The sequence below is a fragment of the Medicago truncatula genome, chromosome 8, assembly GCF_003473485.1.
Source record: "Medicago truncatula cultivar Jemalong A17 chromosome 8, MtrunA17r5.0-ANR, whole genome shotgun sequence".
NCBI classification, from domain to species: Eukaryota; Viridiplantae; Streptophyta; class Magnoliopsida; order Fabales; family Fabaceae; genus Medicago; species Medicago truncatula.
In genome coordinates, this window is record NC_053049.1 from 5039750 (window position 1) to 5060834 (window position 21085).

The 21085-nt window shown below is 32.7% G+C and overlaps 3 protein-coding genes across 4 annotated transcripts; 1 reads left to right on the forward strand and 2 right to left on the reverse strand.

The window, feature by feature from the left end:
- The first annotated feature begins 3411 nt into the window (after positions 1–3411).
- LOC25500385 (glycosyltransferase BC10) lies at positions 3412–6635 on the forward strand. The gene is made up of 2 exons (XM_013588790.3): positions 3412–4574; positions 5644–6635. The coding sequence occupies exons 1-2, from the start codon at positions 3975–3977 to the stop codon at positions 6283–6285; spliced, it is 1242 nt and encodes a 413-aa protein (XP_013444244.1). The 5' UTR covers positions 3412–3974; the 3' UTR covers positions 6286–6635.
- A 916-nt stretch (positions 6636–7551) lies between these two features.
- LOC25500386 (IAA-amino acid hydrolase ILR1-like 4) lies at positions 7552–12928 on the reverse strand. Of its 2 annotated transcripts, none has more exons than XM_013588791.3 (5): positions 12416–12928; positions 11473–11598; positions 10011–10325; positions 9261–9389; positions 7552–8381 (listed from the first exon to the last, which is right to left on the reverse strand). In XM_013588791.3, the coding sequence occupies exons 1-5, from the start codon at positions 12770–12772 to the stop codon at positions 7965–7967; spliced, it is 1344 nt and encodes a 447-aa protein (XP_013444245.1). In that variant the 5' UTR covers positions 12773–12928; the 3' UTR covers positions 7552–7964. The 2 variants fall into 2 exon arrangements, with proteins under 2 accessions (XP_013444245.1, XP_024627767.1); XM_024771999.2 differs by lacking the exon at positions 12416–12928 and adding an exon at positions 11804–11955.
- Positions 12929–16204: 3276 nt separating this feature from the next.
- Positions 16205–17056, reverse strand: LOC25500387 (pentatricopeptide repeat-containing protein At1g06143). Its single transcript, XM_013588793.1, has one exon. It carries the CDS (start codon positions 17054–17056, stop codon positions 16205–16207), a length of 852 nt encoding a protein of 283 aa, XP_013444247.1.
- Positions 17057–21085: the final 4029 nt, after the last annotated feature.

Here is a 21085-nt window from a genome sequence, read left to right on the forward strand (position 1 = left end):
GAGTTAATCACTTGATTAAATTAAGAAGAAATTTGTTGACAGCGAAAACCAAACGTCATATGACATATCACTTTAACCTGAGATAACAAATGAAGAAAACACATAAACACTCGCATCATCTTCAATAATTCTAATGGCAAAGAGAATCCTTTTGTACAATGACTTAATGAAATTCATGTTTTGTTTGCATATCAAAAGACCATGGTAAATACCTACAAAAGCCTTTTAACTAAGCAAAATATAAAACAGACATTAAATTATTTTATTAGAAGAAAATATTAGTTTTTTTTATATTTGTTTGGCAATATCAACTTCGAACATATCTTATAATTTCTTAATTTTTTTTTTTTATAATTTTTACATTTAAATTTTTTTTTTTTTACTAAATTACAATTTTAAGTATGGTCAATCCCTAAGCTTAATTTCAGGTTTGGCCCTGGTATAATTTTTACATCAATGTAATGTTACACCATTTAATATCGTTTTACACAATACATATTTGATCGTCAGATGCCAAGTTTATATGATATAAATAATTCATACAAAAATTTATATAAATTTAATTTTTTTTATATGTTATTGAAACTGATCAAAATTAACTATTTATGCAAATTTAGTAAGTCAACAAATATGAATTAGAAAATAAGTATAAATAAACTCTTTTTTAAAAAAAAAAATATAGATATACAAAGCGATTAAACAAAATGAAAGTAGTAAATATGCATTGATGACCATGCTCTAAATAGTATGCCAACTCAAGATTCCCTCCAAAAAAAAGTATTCCAACTCAAGATGGTATGACCATGTTAGATGAATGGTAAAAACTAACTCTATTGGAGAGCTTAAATTGCCAAACTATAGGATGGAATTGTCAAACAAAAACTTTTAGGTGTATAGTAGTATTTAGGGGAGTTTTAGTACTCCCTCCGTCCTAAATTATACTACATTTTCATCATTTCACACGTATTAAAAAATGTAATTAATTTTGTGTGGAAAAGATATATTATCAGTTGTTTTATAAAATTGTCCTTAATAAATGATATAGGAAAAATAAATAAAAGAATTGAAAGAAGAGAGTAATAAATATGTAAGGATATAATAGGATAAATAACATTAATGTTTCATTAGTATTGTAAGACAAAATATAATTTGAGACAAAAAAAATTTCTCCAAAGCAATGTATAACTTGGGACGGAGGGAGAAATTTTAAAAGATCTTTTAAGTGAAGGAATTTAAAATAATAGAGGTCAAATAAAAACAACTGCATGGAAACGAATGATATCCAAAAATTGAAATTTAAGGTAAAATTAAACAAAAAACTAACAAAACAAATCATCGTAATATTAAGTCTTTGGTGGAAGTCGACAATGGGTTGTCTGATCACATATTCACATTAGACTAAGACCTGCCACATAAGTGAAATTGATATTACATCATCTGCTGAAGTCTTTAAGACATTAGATATATGAGTCCCCTCACTTATATAACAACACTTGCATACAATATGAATTTTTTACTCATACTGGACAAATTAACATCTCTTCGTTAAATGCCATAATCTATGTATCTGTGATCCACCATCAAGAACTGCTCTTCCACAATGTTGAACTAGGACATGATACCATCGCTGAAGCTTATGGGGTGCCAACACTGGTGTGGAACAATACATTGCAAAAGGAACAATCACACGAGTGAGAATGATACCACGTCTTCTTCTAAAATTTGAAGGCTAAAATATGAGTTTTTTTCCACTTATTTGTTGTTCAACCTCTACTATTTTATGATAAGTGCCAGAATGTACTATTTCAAATGATTATTTACATTGTTACTTGTTTCACAAGTTATTCAGGGAAAAGCCGGGAGAAAAGTGATTATTGACCTATTACGCTTTATTCATCTTACTATACCCATTTGTGCAGGAATTGAGTGCCAAAACATCAAGCAAGGACCAAAAGTGGGCAAAAGCTACTTCGTCATGGCGAGCATAAATCCTGCCAGGCGAAATATTTCACCAGGCGAGACAAAGGCGAGCCAAATGGCGAGTAGTTCCAGAGAGTTGGAAAAACAGGACAAGAGCAGTTTGCCATGGTGAGCAGAAATTCTGCCAGGCGAAAAAAGGCGGTTTCATCTGATCAAAGTGACGTGGCAGAAACCCACTGGCAAAGAAAGCTCAAGTCGCCATGGCGAGCCAAACTTCGCCAGGCGAAATGTTACTTTTTCAGCATATGTGTAAAAGCTCATTTCCCACATTATCATATTATTATCAGAGGATGGAGATGTCACTTTAGGGAGAGAAAAATAGGGAAAACTCAGAGAGAACATCAAGGAACAAGGAGCTACAAGGATTGGAGAGGACTTGCAAGATCATTGAGACATCATGGCTTGGTTATTCCTTTTCTCTTCGTCTTCTTGTAAGGTTACCATGACAATGTGTAGCTAAACTCTTTTTGTTGGGATTAAATGTAGTTAACTCTATTAGTATGTATTCCCTTTGATTTTGATGTTGTGTGATTCTAAATTATCTTAAGATATTGATGTTATTCTTGCTTTTCATTTCTATCCTATGGATTTGAATTGTTATTGAAAGATACCTTTTGAATCTAGTTGAGAATAATCTTTTATCAATGCTTAGGTTCTAGACATGGAACTTAGGTTTGATAATCACTTTGAATATTGGAACTTAAAGCTTTCGTATCATTGTATAGTTTGAGAAATCAACTATACAACGATACAATCGACTATTGGAAAATTTAATAGTTTGGGAAATCGACGATTAAACGGTTCAAAAGAAATCACGACATCATTAGGATACGAATGATGTTGTTGAGCAATATGTGATAATATTGATAATTAGAATCCGCAACACTAATCCGAGAATACGTATATTTAGGTTGATGAAGTTTAATCCCAGCATAATCATTTCCCTGTTAACTCTCAAATCTCTTACAAGTCCGTAGTTTTATAGTTCATGAAACAAAACAATATCGAATCCTTAGCTCATAACGATACCGATTGTTGAACGGCTTAGAATATCGCACCAATCCCTGTGAAGACGATAACAAAAATACTTACTTTTGATATTACATCATTTTATCTAATATTTGTCTTTAGCAGACACTCGATACATCATAATATCCTCTCTCTCAAGTATGATGAAGTTCTAACGAGTGTCCATACTCCTATCACATTATATATCGATTCACACCCGGAAAAAAAAAAAAAAAATGTCTACACTTCAATACTTTCAACAATTAAAATGTGATAAACTCAAAATTATTAACTACACCACGCTACACGTAACCCCAATAATAGGCCACAAAATTAGGCATAGACAAACCAAAGGTATTCAATGATCCTAATATAAAATCACACCAAACCTTAATTAAAACGACAACAAAACAAAACCCACAATTAAAAGAAAGAAAGAAATAAAAACCTTTTTGTTTTTACTCCTATGTTGCTGTTTCTTCTTTATTGGTTCTTTTCTCTCTCTCAACTTTCCCTTTAACTTAGAGAGAGAGAGAGAGAGGTTTCTGAGTGAGATAGCAATAGCACTATTCTCACTTCCATTGAAATCTGGCGCAATTCAAGAACGAAGGAGAAAAGTGTGAAGGGATCACAATCTACACTCAATCACCACTTTCCTCTATTTATATGCCCTTTTCATGCTTGCCCAGATACACAAAACAAATAAAGTTTTGATTTTTTTCATGACCCTTTAATCTTTCAATGATTTCATAGTTATTAGCTTTGTTGGGTCACTGAAATTTTCTCATATTTATTTGATGTGATCTAATATTTTACATGGGTTTTGATTAATTTTCCTAATAAGGAGAATATATTAGATACCCTTTTCGGTGAAAATTTGAATAGTGTATGTATGAGTATGATCATGATCATGACAATTTTGTTTTGATTTGGTTTTGTGAGGTTTTTTATGTGCATGAGGTGTTTTTCTTGAGATTTTGTTATGTATGAAGTTATACACTTATATTAGTAACAAGATCTTAGATTTGATTTGGAACTTGGAAGAGGGGAGAGAGAGAGGGAGAGGGAGAGAGAAAACTATGCAGTCTAGAATGGAGGAAGGGAAGGACCCTGCTGCAACAACTGCAATAAGAGTGACACACTCTAGGCCATTTCCATTGAGACTTTTGCAATTTTTCTTGCTATTTTTGATTATTGGAATTGGTGGTTCATTTCTTAGTATGTACATGATTAGGCATTTTGGTATTCATAATGTCGTACAATCTTCGTTTAAGCCTTGTTTTCCGAAGCCGGCGATTATAGAGAATTGGTTTAAGCCTCCATCTAGTTTGTTGCACACTATGAATGATGATGAACTCTTCTGGAGGGCTTCTTTTGTTCCAAGGATTAAGAATTATCCTTTTAAAAGAACTCCTAAGATTGCTTTCATGTTCTTGACTAAGGGACCTTTGCCAATGGCACCACTTTGGGAGAAGTTCTTTAAGGGGCATGAGAAGCTTTATTCCATCTTTGTTCATTCATTGCCATCTTACAATGCTGATTTTTTGCCGTCATCGGTATTTTACAGGAGACAGATCCCTAGCCAGGTATGAACTAGCTTTGATATATTTTAAAGTTTGTTTTTAATATGGCTCATGGTGTTAGGTTCTGTATGTATATAGTAATCATTAGGAAATTAATATTATTGGTATGGATGGATTGCCATGTGATTGATTAACATGGCTCGAGCCTTAGTAATGCCAAGATTGATTGCCATGGCTTGATCTATAGTTTGAGCCTTATTAATGCTAAGATTGCTATTGATTTTGAATGTTTTTTCACAAGAATAAACCATCAATTCAATCCCTAAACTATTACCCTCATTCCAATTTGATTATTGAACTATATATAGAAATATAATAAATACTCGCTAAACTATTAATCCATCCAGTTAGTCCCTCGGATATTTTAAAAATAGGAGAGAGAATGATATGCTAGGGACGATCTTGATGGATTAAAAAGAGTTTTGGGATTTTTTATTATATTTCTATAGTTTAGAGACTAAATTGGAGTACATGTGACAGTTTAATGACTAAAGTTATGGTTTACTCGTTTGCACCGAGTGAGTAAAGATCTGTAGTTTTGCACATCATTTGTCACTTGAATTCAAAGGCTTTCAATGTCTTGAAAATATTTGATTCTTTTATTGTTTGTTTCTTGCTCAATTCTGTGGAATGAAGTGAAGTAATCGAAGTTTTTATGATTGATAGGAACCAGAGTACATTACGAAACACTTTCACTCAGCTACCAATAACCAAACATGTATACTATTCTATGTTTTTCCCCAGTATCTGTTAAGAGTATCATGTTGGCTTATATATGGCCTCATAATATATTACTTTACAAGCCGATTTTGTACGGATATAAAAACTTAATATATTCTTTGTTATTATTTTATATTCGAAGAGTCTTAAACAATTCATTAGAAGAGTTTTCTTCTAAAACCAACAAGGTGGTCACCACATATAATCTCCTAATCTATGAGATGCTCCTTAGTCTCAAATAATGTGCATTGTTCTTTAATTTTGATGATATGACTGTTAGGAGCAAGAATAGGTTTCAGATCGGATTCTTTTTTTTTCTTTCTAAATTTCTAATTCACTTCCTTCTTCACAGGTGGCAGAGTGGGGAATGATGAGTATGTGTGATGCTGAAAGAAGACTTCTTGCTAATGCCTTGCTTGATATCTCAAATGAATGGTTTATCCTCCTATCTGAGTCCTGCATACCTCTCCAAAACTTCAGCATTATACACCGCTACTTATCGCGGTCAAGGTATAGCTTTATGGGTGCAGTTGATGAACCTGGTCCTTATGGGAGAGGACGCTACGAAGAAAACATGGCACCTGAGATCAACATCAGTGACTGGCGTAAGGGGTCTCAGTGGTTCGAAATTAACCGAGAACTGGCAGTTAGAATAGTTGAAGACAATACTTACTATCCAAAACTCAGAGAATTCTGCACTCCACACAAATGCTATGTTGACGAACACTATTTTCAGACGATGTTAACCATTAATACTCCTCATCTTTTGGCGAATCGGAGCCTCACCTACGTGGATTGGTCAAGAGGTGGTGCTCACCCTGCTACATTCGGGAAGAATGACATCAAAGAAGAATTCTTCAAGAAAATTTTGCAAGATCAGACATGTCTTTATAATAACCAGCCAACTTCACTTTGTTTCTTATTTGCTAGAAAATTTGCACCTAATGCTTTAGGTCCCCTTTTAGATATAGCGCCGAAAGTTCTAGGAATATGAAAATTGTCTGGATTCTGAGTTGCTGGCTGCAGCATCCTTGCAGGAGTACCGTTTGGACCATGTTAGTTAGCTACTGGCTTACTCCATTTGATTGCGTAATTCATCTTCTGCTTTCTCTGTTTCACAGAAATATTGAGTTGCTCCTCCGGCGTTTAGATGTGTAGGACATTGAATTTAAACCGTATACTTATACAAGTATTAGCCAAAATATAGACTAGCATTTTATTGGATTATTACTTGTTAATCAAATAAATATATTACCTATCTTATTGGAATATGTACTGCTGCTACTGTTAAGTCTAGTTACTTTTTCTGGCCATTTTATTATGCAATATAATACCCTTGCCCAATATTCGTCTAGTTTCAATGTAAAAGTTCTAAATTTCAGCTTCAAGTTAGAATTGATTATGGTGATAGAATCAACTCTAGAAAAAATCCAAACACATAAAAGTGAATTAATTTGATTTCACTTTTAAGCAATTTTTTATATGCTTTTAGAATCAACTTCACCAAATCTGAGTGAAATCAAACATACATTAATGGGTTGAAGCTTTCATTTGAAAAAGCTCAAAAGATGCTACTGAGTGTGACAGAGTGAGTAATGAAGGTCTTCCTGAATCCTGATACTAGCCTTTTGCTATATTCAGTGATCAGCAATTATTGTTATTATTTACTCCATTGACAAGTTAATGTCCATACCTACACACTCAAGGAAGCAGACAAAAGTTTGTACTACTAATTAGCATTCTTAAAAAACACCGAAACTAGAGTAATGACAAAAGTTGTTAAAGAGTCCTCATCCAACTCATTCTTTACTCCTTTACATATTCTGATAAACCTAATCAACTACAAGAGATCAACTCAGGTTGTTACTTAATCCTTACTTACACTGTTACCGATCCAACATAATGCCATTACACATAATTCCCTCAATCTCAGATTCTCTCATATCTCTGCATTCAGAGATCGTCGTTGGATTCATCCAATGGCTAAATCGCTCGATGAATCCAACTATTGAGCACAATCGACGTCTACCTATAGAGTCTGCATATAATACAAATCCATTGCATTCACCTCCCTCTTAGAAGTGTGTAATGTAGTTTACAATACAAACATGCCATAAATTACACATATTTTTCAATACAGATTAAATGTAGAGAGTAACAATAAAAATAAGAAAATATTGATTGATTTGACGAATAAAAGAACATTTTATTTAATAAAAAAAACAAAAATATAAAATACAAATATTTGAAATTTTTCAGCTGTAGAAATTCTTTAATTGATACTATTAGAATATTATTTCACTAGCGATTTACAAATATCTCACATTATACATCATTTTACATTGATTAAAAGAGTACATGACATATAAATTTGAATGGCTTACCAACTAGTTTAAATTGATAGGCAATCTCACTTAACGTTCAAGAACACTCCAGGACTTGAAATTGAAAAGCAGGTACAAAAATAGACATCAGAAAGGACTAAGCAATATAAGCATTAATTTTGATGGATAATTATATTTGAAACTAATTAATTAGAGAGAATAAGAAAATCATTCAAAAGCAATAGAGAAATATGTGCTGTTTAATAATGATGAAACCAGAGTATGTAGTGAAAACTCTAATTTTTTATCTATGGCTAAGGCAAGCTTGGCTTATTAGGATTATTTATATTTATAGTTCATCATGATATTTTCTCTCAACACCAGGTACAGTATCCCGCTGATGTTTTAGAAGATAACTAGCAGCTAAAGATGCATGAAGTGCAGCTCCATAAGGGAGACCATCTTCATTGATTTCGAGATAAGGTGAGTGTAATAAAGACTCGAACCGTTTGTGTGAAGCATTCTTCACTCCAAGCATGAAGAAGTATCCAGGTATGACCTCTTGATAGAATGAAAAGTCTTCGGATCCCATATATGGTGTCATGACACTATCAACTTTATCGATGCCAAGCATATTCACCGCAACATTCACAAAATGTTCATGCAGGTCAGCATTGTTTACAGTTGGAGGATAAAAAGGTTTCACTCCATGAAGGAAGTCCACAGTTGCATTGCACCTATGCACAGCAGCTTGCCCAATGATAACCTGCATAAACGAATCAGTCCTAGGCCTTGTTTGGATAAACGACTTACGTAAACGCCTATATATTAGCTATTTCTATATCAAAAGATAAAAGAAAGTAAAATTGTTTTATAATTTATAAGCTGTTTTCATAAGATATCTTCGAAAGCTTATGAAAATAAGCTGAAAATGACTTATGAACATGTTATAAGATGTTTCCATAAGCTCTCTCAAACAGTCTTACGTCATTCTGTCAGTAGATAAGCACAAATAAGTCAATCCATGTCTAGATTGCAGTGAAAATTACAGTATACGTTCAAACATCTTATTTATTGCAATAGAAACTCGTGAGCTTATTTTAGGTTATTTTCAATAATGCATGGACAACTTAGTCATAAGGCAACAAGAGGTTCACCCTTCAACTCATAAGCTTGTCAACAAAATAAAAAATGTCTACTATATTTTGGCCCTACTTTCTTTTGGAATAGGTTTCATGCATTTATATGCACTATTAGAAAAAGTTTTTTGTTTTCACTTATTTCCTATACAAATATTTGAAAGCAGAAAAATAGTGAAGATAATGTGTCAGCTTTGTAATTAAAAGTGAAAACAGGAAATGAAAAAATAAACATTCTCTCAAACCAACCAATGCACGACTCTCAGTTATGTTGACTAATATTTCCTACGAAAATAGTTAAGACACAGACATAATGTTAACGCAGTAAAATGAACCTGTTTTTGAGTTAACTTTACGTACAATCAAGCTAATCAGGTTTAACAATCAAAGTAAGGAAAACAAGAAAGAGATTATTTTAAGCTGATGATGCATACTATAGGAGAGGTCATTAATTTCATATTTCAATTTATGCATTCAAACTGAATTGATTTATTTCCAATAGATACCTCCTCAATCCGCTGTCTCAGTTGGTTGAAGCTTTCTTTAGAAAAGGCTCGGAAGGTACCACCAATTGTGACATGATCTGGAATAACATTGAATGCACTACCTCCTTGGATCTTTGCAATCGTCACAACCTGCGGGAGCATGAATTATGTAAGGAAGACAGGAGCGGTTATGTCACCTTCAACAGGCATGTCTTTCATCATTTACATTTCAAACAATGATGATTCTTGGAAACAAAATTATAGCAAACTACATATCTAAAGCTCCAACAGTTTTCCACTTTATGCAGATGAAGCAGGTGGAAGACTTCCATGAATAGGTTCCTACTTACACTCTTAATAGTTTTCTCTTCTTGTTCTTTTTTAAGTCAAATTATAGCTTATAACATGTAGAAAGAAGACATGCTGATTGCTTAACATAGTTATGGATTCAAGAGTATCATGCAAACTTATTGATTTTAGCAAGTAAATAAGATACTGTTTGGAGGAGCTAATGTAAACAGCTCATGGCATGTACATAAGATGTTTTCAGCTTATTTCCGAAAGCTCTCCGAGAGACCTTATGAAAACATCTTACAAGTTATATGAAAAAAGTTTGACTTTATTTTATATTTTACTATAGAAACAACTTATACATAAGAATGTATATGATACACGTTTATGCTATAAGTGATTAAATAAGTGTTTATCCGAACGGAGCCTAATAAATGTAATAAGTGGATAATAGGAAGCGAAAATGTAAGAATAATTTACCTGGGAGTCTAAAGGATCAGCCTCGCGAGAAACAAGGTGCTGTAGGCTAATAATCGCACCAGAAGCTGCTAATATGGGATCTATAGATTGTTGAGGAATAGCTGCATGACCTCCCTTTCCACTTATTTTTGCTTCAAAGAATCCACTTCCTGCCAATATTGGACCAGACCTGGAGGACACTTCACCAATTGGTAAGTCAGGAACAATATGCAATCCAAAGATAGCAGTGACATTTTCTAATGCCCCGGCATCTAAAATTTTCTTAGCCCCTCCGCCTCCTTCCTCTGCTGGTTGGAAAACAAGAACAATGGTTCCCTTTTTAGACAACAAAAAAAAGAATTTATCAGTGATCCACGAGGAGGCGAAGACTAAGACAATACTGAGAAAAGTACCAGACATGAGCTATAAAGTGTTGACATTGTGGAACAGACACAGACGCCGCCACAATATTGATACAGACATGTAGACACGGTAATAACTTAAGAAAATACAAGTGATTGAATGTAATCATATGTGTCAGTGTTGAGCATCGGACACGTTTCAGTCTGAAGTGTCAGTGCTACATAGGATAAGAGTGACTTTGTAGAATAATAATAAGGGTATCAACTTTTTTCTCTTTTAATTTTCTGTTATCCCTTCTTCTTCTTTTTTTGACAAAGTTATCCCTTCTTTTAGTTAGTATCAAAATGGTAAGAAGTCGAACTAAGCATGATTTTGAGAGAAAAACATTACAAAATGGATTCAGATGTTTCATGTATTCCAGAGGATAGAATTATTGTAATTTACAAATATTTAATGATGAGGGGTCTTTGACTTTGACATAACTGAATTGAACAACAAAAACTTAAGAAGTTAAGATCATCAAAATGGACAAATTTTCATAGTTGATGACAATTTGGACAGGAGGGAATAGTGACTGTTGATTCAAGTTTGACATTGGAAAAGCAGTGTCTGAGGAAAAATCAAAGAGATATAATTTAAACAAATTATATGATACAAACCAAAGAGATATATGATAGAATGCCTGTAATCTACAAAATTTGCAACAGGAAAGATATAATTTCCCCACAGTTTGCTAATATGCTACATGCCAAAGAGATATATGTTTCACTTTGACATTTTTGGACTTTGACTTCAAATAAAAAGTATGAAATCATCAACAGGATCAAATTTCTAGAGTTAATGGCATTTTGGACAATAGAGTAGTGGCCACACTTTTTTAATTCATATCGGAATCTCAGGAAAAACAGCAGAATATTTTTTTGTCTAAACCTTCCCAGTTTCTATGGGTGGCCAAGAATTATTCCAGCCATGGATAGAACTCGAGTGATCCCAATTGATTCAACTTTAACTAAATTTCATTACCAATTGAGTCAAACCACTTGTTTAAGCAGACTATAACATAATAATACAACATAAACGAAACCGAAAATAAGAAGCTACGACAAATTAAAGATCTCACCTGTATCTCTTTTTCATGCTGCTTGAGAATCTTTGCAGCACCAAGTAGCATGGTAACATGAGCATCATGACCACACGCATGCATCTTTCCAGGTACCTTACTCCTGTGCTCCCACTCCACCATTTCCTAAGGTTCAAACATGAGATGACATTACAACATATCAATGATATATATATTAGCAAAATGTAATAGAAAACCCTTTGTTTATCTTCCATATAGGAATATGATATTAAAAACCATCCCATAAAACTATAGAAATCAAAAGTCAACCATCATAAAAGATCATATACTATATGGTGGTGGGTTTCAAGTGTGAGTAGTTAAATCTCACATCGGTTATGAATGGGTAAAAATGTTGGATATATAAGAGAGGCGTCTCATATACGTAATGCCTTAAGGTTTTGGGTGGAGATGTGTCGTCTCCCTCTCTTGTGGTCCTGGAGCATTTAGCCCGTTGTTTCTCCCAACGCTCCTCCAGACTCCCTGACATAGGTGAAGGCAATATGAATTATATCATGTAATTACTCTGAGTGATAAGATGTTTTGGTGATTTGTATGGAGCAACATAGAGGCGACATGGATTCGAACTCTCCCCTAACATTAACATTACGAAGAACTAATTACTAACATTTATCGTGCAAAAAGAAAATCAAGTAGTTTATTAGAAGAAGAAAAAAAATGTGAAAAAGAGATAAGGTCTAAATAGAGTTTATAGAAAGTGATTTGTAAGGATGTCTCACGCTAATGAATAAAACATTTTAGTTCTTAAAGTAGTAAGTATACAAACTCAGACAATTTAGTCGCTGCTATTAAATGTTACTATTAAGATGTCACCAACAAAATTGACGGATTTTTCATATACTTCAGAGACGAAATTAACGATTTCATATACTTTAAAAACTAAATTGAAGAGAGCAATAGTTTAAGGACTAGCATAATGAACCTGCATAGAAAGAGCATCCATATCAGCTCTTAAAGCAACAAAAGGAGACAATCCAGTTCCTATGAAACCAATGACACCAGTGATTGCAACTGGATATTTATAGGGAATACTCAGTTTATCCAATTCTGTTCTTATCAATTCACTTGTCTCAAATTCCTCATAACCCAATTCTGGATTCTCATGAATTTTCCTTCTGATATTGATCATCCAATCATAAACCTCAGGATTTTTGGCACTGTCTAGAAAATTGTTGAATGAGGAATTATGTGTTGATGATGACAAAATTTGTGTTGCAGCAAAGACATGTAATATGATGATGAAAAAATGGTAACATATGAATTTGAAGGAAGAAGACATGGTTTGTTTTGGTGTGTGAGTGTGAAGAATTATGAGATGAAGGTTGATGATTGAAGCATAACACTAACCGTAAATGTTTTTTTTTTTCTTTTTTTTTTTTAAGATGAAGATTAGGTGGCTGGTTCTTCAATCAATGCTTCCAACTTCCTATGACTTGGACCATTATTGTCTTATAGTTATTGTGTGATCTGCAGGTGAGATATTTTCTTGGGTTAAATATAATATTTTTTTAGTCCCCGTAAAATCATAAATTTTTAAGTTTATTTTATATCAAATTTAGTAAAACACTAAATTGATCTCCATCTTTGTATCAAATTTTTAAATTGGTCCTAACTCTATGAATAACTCAAAATAATCTCTGTCTTTGTCAAATGTTTCTCAAATTGATCCCCGATTTTATTAGCTGTTTTGTATTTTAAACCATTAACGTACCAAATATGATCGAGAAGGCATTATGCCATTAACCACCAAATAATATCCAAAAGACATTGAGTCATTAACACTCAAAATACAAAACAACTAATAGAGTCAGGAACCAATCTGAAAAACATTTGACAAAGACAGGGACCATTTTGAGTTATTAATAGAGACAGGGACCAATTTGAGAATTTGGTACAAAGATATGGATCAATTTGATGGTTTACTCATATAAATTTTGAATGGCATTTTTAGTCCTCTTGTAGTTGATAATTTTAGTCTTTCAAAATAATCTCAATAAAATGCAAATAGGAACTAAAAATGAACATAAAAAATCTAAGGACTAAACTTGAAAGTCAGCGTTTTGTAAGGACTAAAAACTCATTTAATTCTATTTTTTTACGGATTATGCTAACCTAGTTAAAGAAACTAAAAATAGTAAGTTTGCACTGAATTCAACAATTTTTTAACTTTAAAAAAGTCAATTCTATAATTTTTCAACATTTTCCAATACAACATTTCTAAGTTTGTCATCTTAACCAATGCCCTAAAGGCACTCTTTAGCATTTCCCTTTTTTAATATTTTTTAATATATAGATAGATGAAATGATAATGGTTTTTAAAAACTTGGACACATAAGTGAAAGAGTTAAAAATCAAACTCAGGTCATAATATCCGACTTAGCAATTTTGACTTGAATAATAATATTTGTCCAATCATTCAATGACAACTTTTGTAGCAATAGAGAGAAAAATGAAAAGAGAGGATAAGACCATCATGTAAGTATGAAAGTGAGTTATTTAAAAGATGTTACAAAATAATTGTAAAAATATCATTTATCTTATCTTATTATAAGAAGAAGAAGAAGAAAAAAATGCAGGGATTAAGAAAATTAGTTAAACGCAATCAATTTTTAAAATTTTAGGTAAATACAAGTTAAATTTACTAAACTATCCTTATTGATATTTATTAAAAAGAGTGAATCATCAACTTCGTCCTTGAATTTGCAAGCATCAGCCAAAATCGTCCCCAAATTTTGCGAAATATCAATTTTGTCCTTGAATTTCTCTCACGTCCATCAAAATGGTCCTTCCATTGAATGTAAACCCCACGGACAAGTTGGACGAGTTGAAGGCAAAACTTGATGGCTTCTTTATCCAAATTGGTTCAAATCATAGAACACATCTTGTCATAGTAAATGTGTCAGGCCTAGACTTGGGGGAGGAGAAGGAAGATGACTTCTGGAAAACCGTGTATTATCCACAACTTCTCAAAGATGATAGCGACGTTGATTTCATGTTTAGGGTAATGGTTGAGAATAACAAGTTGTATCTTTTTGTCCGATCCACTGAAGTGTAATCATTATTTAAGTGTAATGTTTTCCGAATTTGTGTTCGTATTGTTGAATTTTAATGAATTTATGTTTATGTAATTTAACGATGAATTTGGGTAATTTTGACCGTTTATGTGATATTATGTAATTTTATAAATTTATGGACATATTTATGTAATTTGGATCGTTTACGTGTCATTAAGTGTTTTTAAGTCATTACAGGTCATTACCGGCGAATTTGTGTAATTTGGACCGTTTGGATCGTTATGTGTGATCATGCGATTGTGAAAAAAACGATGTTTTTGTGTAATTTTGATTGATTGTGTCGCATTATCCAATAATCTTGTTAAATTGGCGTAAGTCGGTTCAATTACGAGCATCTTAAGGTTACGGGTCTTTGATGACAAATATTGCATTCAATGCATTCAATGTTGTACTGATATATCAGTAGAGCGTGAGTTAACTCGCGCAGGTGTTAACACTATGCGTGAGTTAACTCACGCAGTGTTTTACACTTGCGCAACTTAATTGACGCAGTGTTAGTTAACTAGCGCATAGTTTTACATTTGCGTTAGTTAACTAACGCAATGGTAAATTTGAAACGGCTGCAAGGCGCGAGCAACATGTGCAGGGTGGAGAGCAGAATTCAAATATAAATTCCAGGATCACACAATTTGTAAAAAGTTTTATACCGACAAATTATATCCATGTGATTTTAAAAAAAGTTATAATTAAAGTAAGATGTTATTAATGATTTGATGATTATGATTGATTGACGATGTACATTTTTTTTACGTTGATAATGTATACGAAGTAAGCTATATTTTGAAATATATCCCGATGACTACACCATAGACATACTCGACAATGGATGGTTGAAGTTTTTTAGTTTATTTAAATTCAAGCATTCGATGTTGATCTATAAAAAGAATGTTAGTTATTGTCATAAAAAAAAAAAAAGAATGTTAGTTGATTTATTTTAACAAAACTATCATTATTTAAAGAAATGATATTTTGGCACACAACTTTATATCAACAATTTAGATGATTTAGAAGTACTATATGATAAAGGGTATTGTATAAATTAAAATATGAGTCATTATTCAGTAACATTATCAAGTACTATGATGATTTTATTGTGATTTGAATAATTTGTGTCCCTTTTATTCTATACCAGGAAGAAGAGGACCATGTCCACGTCAACAAGGGAAAAAGCAAAAAATCTCTTCTTTGGACAAACCCACCAACTACTTATACTTATATCTTAGGTAATACCCCTGAAATGGCCATTAAGTATCCTTTATGCACCGTCTAAATTGTATATATTTTCCAGCTTTTTTTGCTAACAAATGTATTTGTTAATTTTTTGTTACCATATTTTACTTTATCCTTAACCTAAGTTGTTTCCACGTTTCTGACCAAGTGTGCTATAAACTTCAACAAATATTGCAGGGACTACTGTGGACTTTGAAGTGGGTCGATTTTACCAAATTAATCATTCCTACCTTCCACCAAATTGCCCAGTTCAAATAAAATGTGTGAACCTTGTAATGGTAATATAAAAAAGCTCTCACTCATTTCATTTGATTATAAAGCAATCAATAGAACTTTTTCAGCTCCGCTTGATATAGAGCCTTTCCAGGCGGAGTTAATTTGCCAAATGCCAATAATCAATTTCATGGTTATTGTGCAACTTGGCACCACTGAACAGAGATGATATCGTTAGCAGGAAAACCCATCTTGCCTATGAAATCAAGTGCCATGTTAAAACGGCCTGCTCGACTAAGCATGTCGATAATCACACCATTGTGCTTCAAAGTTGGTGTGATATCGTATTTCGACATCAACTTATAAAAGCGCATGCCAAGATCGACTTCAACCGAATGACAACAAGCGGTGAAAATAGCAAGGAAAGTGGCAGGGTTTGGTTTAAAATTTGCGAGTAACATATCGTCCAACGCTTTGACCCATTGGACGACGAAACCAGAATGAGCAAGACCAGTGAGATAGCGGTTCCACGAACCGAGATTCTTCTCAGGCAAAGAATGAAACAGTTGAATTGCCGCATCGATGTCTCCGCAAATGAAGTACATTCTCATAAGTGAGTTTGACAGCTTTACCGTTGGATTAAAGAAGGTGTGTTTGACCACCACTGCGTGAATGCACTTTGCGGATGATAATACACTCAATCCTGAACAACAAGCAGATGAAATTAACTCATCAAGTGTTGACTCATCAGGAGCCAACCCTCTGAAACCCACCGAGTTAAATAGAGCTAAAACAAATTCATCATGTTTTACCATGTTAAAAGCTCTCATGAAATTATTGATGGTGAGGAAGTGTTTTCCTGCTATTGCAGCAACAGACCTTTCCACTTTCTCTCCACGAAGAACTTTAGTTCTGAGGGAGAGCTCTTCATAATCTACATGCAAGTTCAAACTTTTTTTTTCACAATAATCTGCTAAAACAACTGACAATCTTCCAAGGGAATTCACCCTAACACACACATAGATGAGAGACGGGTAGATACTCATATCGAACTTAAACCCTCTCAGCTTCTTCTCTATGTAGAATTTAACAACACGAGAAGGATCTTCCGACAATGAACGCGATACAACTATATATCGCGTTGAAATCGTTTGTTGGGAGAATTAGGTTGTTTGGGAAAGGTGGGAGTGGATGACATGAGTGAGGAGCCAATGGAGGAATTGAAACTTGCATTATGTTTTTTTGTTATTGTCATTGTCATTTTTTTACCGAGAAACTTGAAGTTACTGAGATTCATCGTTGAAAATGAAGGAAGAAAGGGTTTCGGAGGAATGAATTGGTTTGATTTTAAGAAATGGAGAGTGTGTGTGTGAGTGTGAGTGAGGAATGTGTGAAGTTATAGCCTTGGGATGGTTTTTGGATTTACAATCGTGTCCTTGGGGTTTGAAGGTATTTATGTGTGTGCGCCACTGGTGAAATTGGACATTGGTGAGTCATTTTGTGGGTGAAGAAATTTCTGTTTGGTGTCTAGTTAACTTGCATCTCACGCTTCCACGTGTAATTTTCAATTTCAATTATAGATAGATAGATAAAGATAACAACACAACTAACCAATTTACTAATTAATTAATTAATCAAAATTTTCACATAGTCACGCATTTATTACATTAATAACCGTTTGATTTTGATCAAACAACTCAGGAAAAAATTACTTAATTTTTATTTATAAATCTGTTCTCAAATCAGGACCATTCGATCATGATCGGACGACCGAGAATGCATGACTGCGTGAATGCGGTAAATTATCGACTACGGTCAATATCTCATTAATTTTGTTTTTCAAAATGAATCAAATTTGATGTCATATCACATGTGATTGGACATCATTTATGTTGACTCATCAAAACATATCATTAATTATTTAATTAACCCAATTAATTATGTCGTTTTTAATTAATTATTCAATGTATGTATAAAAAGAATACATACTAAAACAAAACATGTAACATCCCATTTTCCCAACATGCAAAGTAATACATAATAATCAGAGTATTCAATTTAAACAGGATATCACACTTCTTTAAAAGATAAATAGAGTAAAATTACTATTTATTCAAAACATCTCATGTCAACAATTCAAATTACATTGCAGCGGAAACATTCATTAAACAACGTAATGGCACAACGGCCTCAATATAAACAACTTGTTAAAATTCCATTCTAGGTGGTTCATCAACATAAATCATAAAAATACGTAACATATGGAAAACAAAGCAAGATCCTCATCCCGTTACGTATCATAGCGACCCTAAGACGACGCGTGAGAGAGTCAACTCACATCCGCAGCTATTCTTGATTATCTGCATGTTACCCACGTAGAGGCAACATTCAAACAGAAGGGTTGAGATTTCACATTCAATAATAATAAACAATATAATTCTATATAAGAATTTAATAACACATAACAACATCTATTTTTCATTAGCAATACTAATAAACAATAATTTAGATAAGAGAATTTATCAACATAAAACAAAAGCAAATCATCATCAACAATAGTTCACATAATTCCAACTACAATTCATCAATCTTTTCGACAACATGACGACAACACCAACAACTCGATATCAACGACAACATCAACTTGACAATACAACGTCAACAACATCAACTTAACGATGCAGCGTCAACAACAACAACTTAACAAGACAATATGCATGTAGTACCAATCAGAGCATCAAACCCTCAACTTTAATGAATGATTATACATTTCAGAGCATCAAGCCCTCTACTTTAATGAATGATTTTACATTCCCTCTACTTTAATGAATGATTATGCATTTCAGAGCATCAAGCTCTCTACTTTAATATTTATGCATGAACTCGGTAACAAATGCAACAACAACCAACAACTTCAATGACATTGACGACAACAGCGGCAACGACAACAAAAACAACTTTGCATCATAATTCATTAACATATGCATTCATATAGTAATTCATCATCATATAACATCATATTCATCAACATATACGTTCATATAATAATTCATCAATCATGGACAACATCATATAACATCATATTCATCAACATATACATTCATCTAATAATTCATCAATCATGAACAACATCATATACATTCATATTAATCAATATATACATTCATATAATAGTTCATCAATCAAATATATTCACGTCAAACCAAGTAAGATTCATCACAACATAGGTTAAATACTTTTAAACACCTTAATTGAACTCACAGTACAGAAGCTTTGACGTTTGGAGACAATCCATAAGTTTTGCAAGATTCGTATCATAAATACTTCATTAAAGTCAAGCAACACAAGGACTCACTAGACCCTCTATACAAAGTTATTTCTTTCATAAAAGCACCCGTAGATGGTTAGGATAAAGTCCCTACACTTAGGAATAAGTTTGGAAACAATTGGATTAAAGAAAATTGCATTTTTAAGGTTTCTTGTGTGGCAGAATCGTGGCACGTTGGTATCCCATCGTGGCACGATTTTTCCAAAATCAGAAAGACTAAAATCCTAATCAATATTGTGGCACGTTGGTCTCGCATCGTGGCACAATCATAGCTTGACAGACTGCATCAGATTTTCAACCTACATGTTTTCGCGCATAAAAATCAAACTGTTAATCTGTTTTCGATGCCGTTTTCACCTACATGTTCCTGCCACTTAGTACTATCATAATGTAGTTTGTTGAAATAGATTATCGCCGATTTTGTTTTTAAAAACAGAAAATTAAAACAAATTCTCTTAAAAAATTATTGGATATGACGAGTATTTATAGACGTGGTACTTTGAGAAATTTACGATACATATAAAAAAAAAAATTTTTTTGAGTAAAGTTTTTTTAAAAAGTTGTTATCGTATTATTAGTAGATATGCATAATAAACAACCTCTAAGAAGACCTCTCAAAATAATATAAACAAAAACAAACAAAAAAATCAAATAAAATTTAGATAAAACTTACATTTACTGATTCAAGTTAACTAAAAATATAAGAAATAATAAAATAAAGAAATATACTTAGAGAGTGAAGTGTTAGTTTGTTGGGAATTTCGATCAATAAGGTGAAAATTTTATTTTATCATATTAAAAGCTCTCATGAAATTATTGATGGTGAGGAGGTGTTTTCCTGCTGTTGCAACAACAGACCTTTCCATTTCCTTTCCACGAAGAACTTTAGTTGTGAGGGAGAGCTCTTCAGAATCTGCATGCAAGTTCAGACCTTTTTTTTCACATTATCTACTAAAACAGCTGACAATGTTCAAATGGAATTCACCCTAAGACAGGCATAGATGAGAGATGGGTAGATACCCATATCGAACTTAAACCCTCTCAGCTTCTTCTCTATGTAGAAGTTAACAGCACGAAAAGGATCTTCCGACAATGAACGCGATACAACTATATATCACGTTGAAATCGTTTGTTGGGGAGAATTAGGTTGTTTGGGAATGGTGGGAGTTGTAACGCCCTATTTTATTATTTATTTATTTTATTGAGTTTAGATGTCTTTTTATAATTTAGTCGATTTATTTTAATGAGTGGTATTTTGTTATGTTATATGTTGGTATTTATTAGTATAATATATATGTTATTTGGTGTAGAAATATATGTTATTTAGTGTAGAAATATTACGTTATTTGGTGTAGAAATATATGTTATCTGGTGTAGAAATATATTTCTTATTTGGTGTAGAAATATATATATGTTATAGAAATATATTTGTTATTTGTTATAGAAATATTTTATATTATATATATATATATATATATATATATATATATATATATATATATATATATATAATATTCAGACTTTGAGGGCAGATTTAGAAATAAGAGAAAATAAGTAGGTTAATGATTTATATAAAAGGGGAGAGTTAGAATTAGAAAATAAGGATTAGGTGAAACCTGTTTTTGGAGAAAAAGGGAGAAAACCAAGAGAAGAGAGAAGTCAGAGAAGAGAAGAATCTTGTGAGAAGAGGAGTAATCTTGTAGAGTCCGATCATCTAATTTAAGGTAAGGGTGGGACTAACTTTCTC